Genomic DNA, 11,412 nt, shown 5'->3' with positions numbered 1-11,412 from the left:
TGAATAACGGAGTTTTAATCGCTTTCGCCGTACAATCGGGTATTCTCTCTCCTTTTACTCTACTCAGCATGTTCCTCTTCATATATTGTTTTATAATTCTTTCCATATTTTGAAACATTGAGGACAATGTTTAGTTTAGGTTTGGGGGTATAGAGTAGATACCATGATAAATGCCATAATTGAAAACGAACTCCTTCTTTTTTTGAAAAAATTGAAAAAATTCAAAAAAAATTAAAAAATTGAAAAATCATAAAAATGGAGCTCATTTACCTTGAAATGTTGACTCTTGTGCAAATATGTAATTATTAGGAGTCTTAGTCTAGATATTTAGGCACCCTGATTCTAGCACAATTCACATAGTGATAAGAATTTGCACGCGCACGATCTACCAATACATGTATGGCCTCGATCTTCAAGGTGTTTGATAGGAAGTTACGATTGCCAATCACTTTAGAATACTGAACGAAACTTGACTAGCTTGTTCTTTGGTGGTTGGGATAGAAGGTGGAGGTTACATTAAGAAAACAACCATCGAATTTAACTGGGTGCATCAAAAAGGGCTACCTCTTGCAAAGTGTCATGTAATCTTTTTTTTCCTTTTGTATATGTATCAAAAGTGTTTCTTGTTCAAAAAAAAAAAAAAAAAAAAAAAAAAAAAAAAAAAAATAGAAAAATACAAAAAAATCAAGTATTTATCAATTCATCATCTCTTGTTCCAAAAATAAAAGAGATAGTCAATGTAAATAGAGTCATGTAAATAGTCATTTTGTTGTTTCATTGTAATAAGCAAGGAGGGTGTATGCCATTGATGTACAACGCGAGTAATTGTGAAATACCTCCAACTCATTCACAATTCTCGTAAAGTCCGGACAGCTAGCTAGATTTCGACCTTGGTTCTTAGCCTGAGAAACTATCTCTTGGTGATTAGTAGTCATAACTTCAGATCTTTCTTTACACATGTGTAGATACACTTTACACACTCTTATCACATGTCTTTTTTGTTATCAGTGCTAGGATTGTGCCTTCGATAGCTAGATTGACATCTCCATTTTGCTGTGAGCTTAAACTGTTGCACATGTCACATTTGATGGAATCTGAGCTTATATTTTGACCTAGAACTTTGTAGGTACGTTCTAAGCAAACCTCACGAGACTTCAACTCGTCCACTAGGGACACTTAGTGGTTTAAAAGGCTTAGTGCGATACGCTAATGCATTCGAGAGACCAGCGACAGTGGTAAGTAGGATTTCCTTAGTTTTGTTTTACTTGAGGACAAGTAAAATTCAGGTTTGGGGGTATTTGATGAGTGCCAAATATTGTATATTTTATCCCTTTTTGTTGGCATTTAACTCATCTTTTGCGCAGTAATTCTACATTTTATCCCATATTCTGTATTTTCATTGTTTTCAAGAATAAATTTTTCTTACTTAATTTTGCATTTTTAGGTAATAAATAAAGTTTGGATGAATTGCGGAGCGAAAAGAGAAGAAAAGTAGTGAAAAGACGGGAGGAATTACACAAGGAAGCCGCGAAGAATGTCGTGCACAAGACCAAAAGGCTAGAAGTGGGCTTGAAGAGGAAGAATTGTTCTTAAAGAAGAGGGCCTGGCATACCCAAGGCCCAAAACCCTCACCCAAACCCATTTTCTATATCCAAGCCCGTCTCGGATTTCAGCCGTCAGATCGAAGCATTTCAGCATCCTACGGTCGCTCCTATGCCTGTGCATCAAATCCCGATGATTCCGCTAAACACTACAACACCTAACCTAATCTCGCACCGTAGACTTCGTTGTATTTTACATCCTACGGTCGCTACAAGCTGCTTCTTTCTTAGCCGTCCGATCCACCTACCATCTCCATATCCAGCGGCTTCAGCTCGTGGTACACACATCTTGATACACCCGCCTAACACACTAATACTCGAACCCTATGACCTAGCCAAACAGCTCCCTACCCTAACCCATATCGACCTCCACCTTCTTCTTCCTCTCCCCTCTCTGCAACAGAACCACCATACCCTGCCGTACCACCACCTATTCCACTTCCACAACCACCACTACCTACACCAACTACCACCAACTCCACCATCTCCATCATTACCCGACACGACCCATCCCCCTAATTCGAAGCGCTTTAACCTCTCTCACCAACTGACCTAGGTGAGGGTTGATAAAACACCTCAAATTAGGGAGCAATTGTAGCGATTGGGAGCAGGAGAAGAACCGAGAGAGGCAGAGAAGACATGGGGCGACGTCAATTCAAAGTTTTGGTGAGTAAATTTCGGAGATTGAAAACCCTAATTTCAATTCTAGGGTTTCGGAAAAATTGGGTATTTGGTGATATAAATAGGGGGTGATGTAGAGGGGTAGAGGGGGATGATCTCTGGACTAGCCAGAAAAACATTTTGTTCTGTTTTATTTCACAATTTCAATTTCAGTTATTGCATGACAGTTGATAGTGAATGTTATATGATGTTTTGATTTTTATCTTCAATGTTGAGAATGTTGTTTCAATTAGCATATGTGATGAATGTTGATGCTGTTAACATGTTTTTCATGAACTAAGTTACTGCAGCTAAGGCTCAGATGAAGCCTTAGTGCATTGTTGGATGAAATTGCTAGGTTAGAGCCTTAATGCTTGTTTTTCTTGAGCAATGGGAGAGATTAGTGCTCATCTGTGTGCTTGTGATTGATTGTACTGTCAAAAGACAGTCAATGCTAGGAGCACATTAGTTGAGCAAGCTGATTTTCTTTCCATTCCAATTGTATGCTTAGGGTCTTAATTTCAACCTAGAACTACATTGTTTGGCTAGGACACCAAGGTGGATTCTAAGCCATTAGCTTAGCCACAATTCCTTTCTTCAGTCACTTACAATTCCAGCTCTGCTTTTATTCACTGCTTAGTTACTTTCCTTTACTGTTTTGCTTAGTTCTTGCATTTTGAAGCTGTGTGCACTGAAGTCAGTGCACAATCTCACCCCTGCCCTTGGCTTACAGCCTTGGTTCCTTGCTGTTGTTATTTTATATCATCTGCCATCTAATCCTTGCTGTGCTGCCATCTTGTGTTAACTGTTTTAGTTCTTTGTATCTGCCTTCATCCATCACTGCTCACTGCCATAGTGCTTTGCACCCATTGATAGCTTAGGAAAACTTCTTTTAAGCACTCCTACTCCCTGTGGACTGATCCCTTTCTTATCCCTATATTATAAACTTGGCCTTGTATACTTGCAAGAGTTTTTGTGTGTTTTCCATTCCACACCACTCTATCACAGGTATGTTCAGTAATAATAGTCTCATTGATTGGCCAACAAACATCTTTAGCTCTAACAATTTCTATGATGAGACTGTGCAGGAAAATCTGAGAGCAATAAGTTGCACTCTATGGTACCTCTGAAAAAATAGATGTTGTATAGTGTTTGATAACATGCAGTTCAGGCCAGCTGAATTCATTGTATCTGTTAAAATATTTATCACAGAAGTAGAAACCGCAGCTATATCTAATAGACCAGCTATGATTGATACAGAAACAAATACTACAGTTTGGGAACCTCCAACTGAACCCAGCATAAAAATTAATTTTGATGTCAGCTTTGTTAATAAATTGCAACCCATTGGAATTGGACTGATAATGAGAAATGGTGCAGGTCAATTCATTGAAGCCAAAGGAATGCAGACTTCGGGATCAGATGAGGAACAAGGAGAAGCAATTGCTGCATTAGAAGCTGTAAAGTGGGCTCTTCAGAAAGGAATCCAAGATTTGCACCTGGACTATCGTAGCTTGCTTAGCAGTTTTGTTAATTGGAAATGCACTCATGTTAAGCGAGATGCTAATAGTGTGGCAGATAAAATTGCAAAAACTGCAAGAAATCAGTCTATGAATGCTTGGTACACTACTCCTCCAAATTACATTCTAGAAAATCTAGAAAAAGACCTTTGTACTAAGATTTAATGAAATGAATTTCTTTTCTTATAAAAAAAAAAAAAAACAGTAACAACCATACGGACCAAGTGAGTCGTCGGTAAAATATTAGAGATGAGCTGACAAACAAATATAAGACTGGGGGTACTAGTACTACTACTTTTACCAAAATATCGTCCATAAACCCCACCACAACAAAGGTTGAATGGAAACCTTAGAAGAAGAGAAAAAAGCAAGTAAGTTTTGTTTCTGAATATATCAATCAATCCAACCAAGAGAAAGAGGTTGACTTTGGTTTCTGCTGATTCAATTCTCTCTTATGCGGAAACGTTATTATTCCCCAATAGTCCTCCACCACGTGTATTCAACAGTAAGAAAAAAGAACGGATTTACTGGCGTTTGATCAGTTTTTTTTTTTCTTTTGTCCTAACGCAGTTAAAGTCTCTCCCGTACGGTAATTATGGCATGACCTAGATATTAGAGAGAGAAAAAGAGAGTTTTTACTTTTTCATTGATTTTTCTAGAGAGTGAGAAATCAAGTGTCTGAGACAATCCAGCCTAGCTTAGACAGTGTGGAGAAGAAGAAGTATCGACAGACCTATTCCTCTCCATTTCCGAAAACACCGACACGGTATTCAATTCATTTCTCTCATCTCCTCTATCTTTCTACATCTACTCTATACTCTCTTAATATTCTCTAACTCTACTCTTCATCATCTCTTGGTTTGGTTTTTGTTTTCATGGTGGTTTTTAAACTCAAAAGGTGTTTTTCATCAAAACGTATGGTTAGTAGGTATTCTAAAGTTTTTTTTTTTTTTTTTTTTTTTTCTTTTTGGCTTGTGGGATTTTCGGTCTTTTTAAAACATGGGTTTTAATAATAATTAAGTTTCACTCGAAGATATTGTGCAGTTATTTTTGGGATCTTATTTTCATTATAGATTCTTTTTCTTTCTTTTTTTTTTCTTTTCTTTTCTTGTGAGTGTACTGAGAAATCTTTTTTTTTTTGTTGATCATACAGGTTTTATTGTTGTTTGATTCTAGAAAGAGAAACGAAATCTTTGTTTCTCCTCTTAATTTCTTGAGTTATTCATCAAAAATACTAGAGAGAGAAAGAAGATGTATGGAGATTGTCAAGTAATGTCATCAATGGGTGGAGGAGGAAATAATAATAATATTGTATCAACAACAGCACCAGATCATCATCATCAACACCTATTTTCATCTCCAATTCGAAACCCTAATAATATCAACTATAACTTCATGTCTAATAGTATGGTGCCTAGTTACCATCCTTATGCATCAATTATTCCGGTAAGTTTCCTTAATAAAAAACCACTATGTACTCATATTTTATTTTAGTTTTCTCCATTTTAAGGAACTTAACTTACTCGATACATTTCTTATGTTACATTTTCTCCTCTCGTATATACATACACCTTGCAGAAGGAAGAAGTTGGATTACAGATGATAATAGGAAACAATAAAGAAGACGATATGGAGAGTGGATCTGCTGATGGTAGTGGACATATTCATGATCAAGGAGGAACTAATTCAGCTGATGATGAACTTTTATTACAAGAAACTGATCAGCAACAACAAAACCCTAAAAAGAAACGATATCATCGCCATACTGCTCGTCAGATTCAAGAAATGGAAGCGTACGTATACATTTAATCTCTGCTTTCTCAGCTATCTTCTTGTGCTACTCACGTACTGTATATCTAGGTCTAGTTTGCATGCTCTACTTCTCTCTCTAAATCACTTCTTCTGTTTGTTTTTAATCTTATATGTATCATTTTATGTTTTATAGGTTGTTTAAGGAATGCCCACATCCAGATGACAAGCAAAGGATGAGATTAAGTCAGGATCTCGGTTTGAAACCACGGCAAGTTAAGTTTTGGTTTCAAAACAGACGTACACAGATGAAGGTATATACGCGCATTTCAGCATTCTTCTTTCTTACTTTTGTTCAACCTCTCACGACTCTGAAGTTTCTAACTATCTTCGAGGCACCCTAAGAACTCTACTTATGATGATCAGAGTGTGTATAAAAGAAACATCATTTCCAATAAACAGTCTGTCATTTCACTTTACCTTGGCTACAAATTTAAAGCTCTCATTTAATGGCTTCACCAGTAAAATTAACCAGTAAATAGTGCTTTAATATTGTATAGTACGCATCGTGCTTGATGATAAAATGCGCTGTGGGTGTTGAATAAGACTATGATTTTCTTTATGATATTATTATTTTTTCTTTTAAAAATTTACATGGTTTAAATGTTTAATTGGTGTAATTCAAACTGGTGTGTATTATGTTAGGCACAACAAGATCGGTCTGATAACATAATACTAAGGGCAGAAAATGATAACCTAAAGAATGAGAACTATCGCCTACAAGCTGCTCTAAGGAATGTAAGCTGCCCTAATTGTGGAGGTGCTGCCATTCTGGGAGAGATGTCTTTGGATGAACAACATCTGAGGCTTGAAAATGCACGGCTCAAAGAAGAGGTACGTATACTTATCTTTACATTGTCTATTCTTAGAAGGTGAGCAGGTTAAAACTGTAAGATGCGTACTAGCTATATGATAACCTACATTAGATCTTGATAGTAATTTGAAAATAACCCCTTTTCCTGTATGAAAGTAGCTCATAATAGCATTTCTTAATACATTGAAAATGCTATGATTTTGCAGCTGGAGCGTCTTGCTTGCATTGCACCACGATTCAATGTTAGACAGATGCAAGCATTAGGACATGTACCTCATCATCTTGCACCATCATTGGAACTTGACATGGGTATCTACTCAAGAAACTTCCAGGAACCACAGTTGGGGAACTGCAGGGACATCATGTCGATGTCAAGCTGTAATATGCCAGAGAACCAACACGAATTACAAATTGCAGGATGTTGTCTGATTCTTGATCAAGAGAAGCCACTGGCGATGCAATTTGCTATGAATGCAATGGATGAACTTGTTAAAATGTGTCAAGCAGCTGAGCCACTTTGGATCCGATGCAATAACAAAGATGTGTTGAATGTTGAAGAGCACGCAAAAATGTTTCCATGGCCAGTGATGAATAATAACCAGAAGCAGCACGAAAATGAGTTCCAGGTGGAAGCAACCAGAGACAGTGCAGTTGTGTTTATGAACAGCATTACTCTCGTCGACGCATTTTTAGATGCTGTAAGTATTCAACTAATTTGGGATAATCTTAAAGCGGTCCTTTTTTAGATATATGGAAAATATACTTGGTGAAAAAGTGCAATTCAAGGTTTTTGGAAATAGCATTACTCATGATTTGCTTTTTGTTTTCATTCAGAACAAATGGATGGAGTTGTTTCCTTCAATTGTCTCGAGAGCAAAAACTGTTCAAATTATTTCCACCGGAGTTTTGGGGCATGCCAGCAATTCATTGCATCTGGTAATTGTATTTATCTCAATATGCCATCAAACTCTAAACTTAAATTCATGTGATGACAATTCATTGATCAGTTGTTATTTTTATTGGGCAGATGCATGCTGAATTTCAAGTTCTCACACCTTTGATTCCTACACGTGAGGCTCAATTCCTTCGTTACTGCCACCAAAATGCTGAAGAAGGGACTTGGGCTATTGTTGATTTCCCCATTGATAACTTCCATGCTGACAACATTCAAAGTTCTTCACTCAGATATCGGAGAAAACCCTCTGGTTGTATAATTCAAGATATGCCCAATGGATATTCTAGGGTGAGGTTTGAGTACAACTTTTGGGTTGTGGTTGCCCCTATTTTTTTGAGGGATTTGGGGCATCAATTTCATGCAATTCAAATCTAAAAAGAGTGTTAATTACTTTGTGCTACGCAGGTGATATGGGTAGAACATGCAGAACTAGAACATAAACCAGTTCATCAGATATTCAATCAGTTTGTGAGCAGTGGTATGGCTTTCGGTGCACACCGTTGGCTAGCCGTTTTGCAACAGCAGTGTGAAAGGTTTGCTAGCCTCATGGCAAGAAATATTTCGGACCTTGGGGGTGGTAAATTGAACAACTCTTCGTTATATTTATGGCCACAGCATTCATTTTCTTTGTTCTCTTTATTTTGTGGACATTTCACAAACCCTTGTTGTATCGTCAATTAACAGTGATACCAAATTCGGAATCAAGAAAGAACTTGATGAAATTATCTCATAGAATGATGAGAACATTTTGCTTCAATATCAGTTGTTCTGGAGGTCAGTCATGGACGGTTCTATCTGAAACCTCAGTTGACACAGTTCGAATTACAACTAGAAAAAGTATAGACCCTGGCCAACCAAGTGGTCTGATTCTTTGTGCTGTGTCTACTACTTGGCTTCCCTTTTCTCATCAGCAAGTTTTTGAATTCTTAAGAGATGAACGCCGCAGATCTCAGGTAGTGCCATTCCAACTCCTTACAACAACTTGCAATACTAGTTTCCCGACTGACTGCATGCAAGGGGTGCAAATGTTTTACTGATGGTTTTCTTTTCTCAAATTGAACCAAAAGCAGCTTGATGTTCTTTCTGGTGGAACTTCATCACAAGAGATTGCCCACATTGCCAATGGGTCAGATCCAGGGAATTGCATTTCTCTTCTGCGCATAAACGTAAGTGTAATGTTAAGACCTATTATAACCAATAGCAAAGTGTAGGCTTAATAATCATCTTAATTGCATGCATTTGCAGGCAGCAAGTAACTCGGCACAAAACGTAGAGTTGATGCTTCAGGAAAGTTGTACCGATAGTTTAGGAAGTATGGTTGTATACACCACAATCGACGTTGATAGTGTTCAACAAACAATGAACGGGGGTGATTCATCATACTTTCCGATTCTACCATTAGGTTTCGTCATTTATCCTGCTGATCACATCAACAACAATGGCGAAAATGGGCCAGCATCCTCCTCTGATGATCAAGTAAATGGTCCTACTTCTGGTTGTTTACTGACAGTTGGTATACAAATTCTAGCCAGCACTATACCAGGTGCGAAACTTAACTTTTCTAGTGCAACGGCTATCAACAATCATATTTGCAATGCGGTGCACCAGATCAATGCTGTTCTCAGCAGCAGCAACAACCATAGCAGCGGTAGTCCTGATGGATGCCACACAGCTGGAGGCTCTTGTCCAGAGCCTTCTGCTGCATCGGAGTAGTGCTTCTTAGTTCCACGGACGAACAATCACCCAAAACTTACTGTCTTTTTGCCATTGGAATTACCTATAATGCCCTTTAAGTACCCTTACCAGACTCCAAATTACCCTCGAAGCATATAAGAGTAATTAGGCAAAAAAAAAGAAAGAATTGTTACTCTGGAAATTGGTCTAGTTTTATTTGTCCAGGTCCATTCAGCAAATCTTAGGTTAAGCTTTGTGTTTTCATCTTTCTCTAGGATCAGTCTGACTCATCTGGATCATTATTGTCTGAGTCAGATTCATGTCCAATCTTTTCCGGATTGTTTTCTGAAAGTTGACCAGGAGTCGGCAAAAAACCAAACCCTTATTAGAGGTTGCATGGCGTGGTTTTTTTGGACAAAAAAAAATTTGTTCGGAGTTCTTGGTAATATTAAAACTGAAGGGTATTTTTGGTAATTCCTTATACGGACGATGCGAGATTGGGGTTTTTTGGGCGGTTGTAGAAATAATGAAAATTTCTGAGAGGTGTTGTAGGAGTTTGATATATAAATTGTTTTAAATGTATTTTGTATTTTATTACGAATGAAAAGAGTGAGGGAGTCAAGAGCGCACCAGTTGTGATCCTTAAGCAAGGAAGGGTGGTTCGGGAATTGACTTCTGCTTGTTAAACTGTCTTGAATTCAATTTCATTTTGTTGTTCTTTTTGTTTAAGAAATGTGGTTTATCTTTTGTTATTTTCAAACTTGTGCTAACAATGGAGTAAACTTGTTTTTTTGTCCTTTTTATAAGAAAAGAGTGAGACCCCAGATGATTAATTCTATCTTCCTCCTGAGAATTGAGAATTGATGCTTGTATTCTTCTTCATTAAACCATAGAGAGATTGGGGTTATGTCCCATTTTGCTGAAGTACCGATTAGCTAGCTGACAGATAGAAGATCATTGGGGCAATGCTGGGGTTTTGCTGTGATCTCTTCCTTATTGTGAATCCATTTATCCTCTCAAATCCTAATTTTCTGACCATTACCTATCATCTCCCATCTATAGTATTTTTGAATATCTTCTACTCCTTTTCATATCCAAGAATCAGTTTTTTTGGATATGCTATCCATTTTAATCACATTTATTTCTTTAAAGTGATTTGCTTTCATGATAGAAGACCACAGAGAGAGTCTGGTTTAGATATTAGTCTCCAAGCTATTTTAGTGACCTAGCACTGTTAAAGAATTTCGTGTTCCTAAATCCAACCCCCTAGCTCCTTATGTTTGCAAACTGAACTCCATGCAATGAAATATAGGCCTCTGGGTTTCTCAGGGTCTTTTTCCAAAAGAGATCTCACTGAAGTTTAGCAATACCCTGACATGTCTTCTTTGGCAATTTGAAGCAGTTCATCTGATAGATGCTTGATAGGGAAGTGACACTAGAAATCATAGTGGCTCTGCCATTTTGGGGATAGGTTTTCACTTTTCCAGACAGCTAGTCTGAATTTCAGTTTGTCTAAGCAGGGTTTGAAGGCCCGAATCTTACTTTTATTGGTGAATAAGGGGGATCCCAAATATTTGTCTTTGGTATAGATTTGTCGAACATGCATGAAGTCGCTAATGTTGTTGGCTATGTCAGGATTAGTATTTTTGCTAAAGAAAATTCCATATTTGAAGAAGTTTATCATCTGACCAGAGGAGCTGCTGAAGATGCCCACCAGATTATTGCTCGTTCATATTAGCTTTACAGAAAACCATGCAGTCATCTGCAAAGAGGAGGTTACTTATAGGTAGTGCTCCAGGACAAATTTTCCATGAATAAAGGGTCACCTTGTTTAAGTTCTGCCAACAAACAAAATAAACTGCAACTAGGAAAAGGACATGAACTACACTCAGAACCATTTAAAATACTTCATTTGTAACCTAAACTAAACCACCTTCCAAATATCTAGTGTCTAATGAAACTCTACAGACCCCACAGTAACTAGCAGACTTCATTTGTAACCCAAATCAACTTCCAAACATCTAAGATCTAACCAAGCTCTAGGGTAAATTTCAATCCTATCATCTTCCTCTTCATCGACACCTTCGTCTCTATCAGCACGTTTTCTCTTATTAGCTTGCATACGCTTATCAAAATCCATTTCAAACTGAAAGTCTGTATCATCACTATCTTCACTGTCATCTCAGATGGGGGGAGAGTTTCATTATCAGGTTCTTTAGAGAGAAGACTGAATGTAGGATGAGTATCCGATCTTTCCTTTCTTCTTGACCTTGTGCTTGGTCCAACATCCATAGCTCCATTGGCTGCATTAGCCTGTTCCCAAGTAAGATCTTCACCTTCCCTGACTAATCCTCCACCTTCCGGTATGAGCCAATCATC

At 37.7% G+C, this 11,412-nt stretch overlaps 1 protein-coding gene across 3 annotated transcripts; it reads left to right on the top strand.

Moving 5' to 3' along the window:
• The first annotated feature begins 4,533 nt into the window (after positions 1 to 4,533).
• On the top strand, positions 4,534 to 9,747 carry LOC113301974 (homeobox-leucine zipper protein HDG5-like). Of its 3 annotated transcripts, XM_026550799.1 has the most exons (12): positions 4,534 to 4,547; positions 4,935 to 5,227; positions 5,360 to 5,574; positions 5,727 to 5,844; positions 6,236 to 6,424; positions 6,611 to 7,102; positions 7,239 to 7,340; positions 7,432 to 7,647; positions 7,765 to 7,936; positions 8,044 to 8,312; positions 8,427 to 8,525; positions 8,605 to 9,747. In XM_026550799.1, exons 2-12 carry the CDS (start codon positions 5,033 to 5,035, stop codon positions 9,070 to 9,072), a joined length of 2,535 nt encoding a protein of 844 aa, XP_026406584.1. In that variant the 5' UTR covers positions 4,534 to 4,547; positions 4,935 to 5,032; the 3' UTR covers positions 9,073 to 9,747. The 3 variants fall into 3 exon arrangements, with proteins under 3 accessions (XP_026406584.1, XP_026406585.1, XP_026406583.1); XM_026550800.1 differs by lacking the exon at positions 4,534 to 4,547 and having other exon boundaries at positions 4,897 to 5,227; positions 8,430 to 8,525; XM_026550798.1 differs by lacking the exon at positions 4,534 to 4,547 and having other exon boundaries at positions 4,897 to 5,227.
• The last annotated feature ends 1,665 nt before the right edge of the window (positions 9,748 to 11,412 follow it).

Source organism: Papaver somniferum, chromosome 8 (genome assembly GCF_003573695.1).
Source record: "Papaver somniferum cultivar HN1 chromosome 8, ASM357369v1, whole genome shotgun sequence".
Classification (NCBI taxonomy): Eukaryota; Viridiplantae; Streptophyta; class Magnoliopsida; order Ranunculales; family Papaveraceae; genus Papaver; species Papaver somniferum.
The sequence above is the reverse complement of the archived record's forward strand: the minus strand, read 5'-3'. Positions and strand labels throughout refer to the sequence as shown.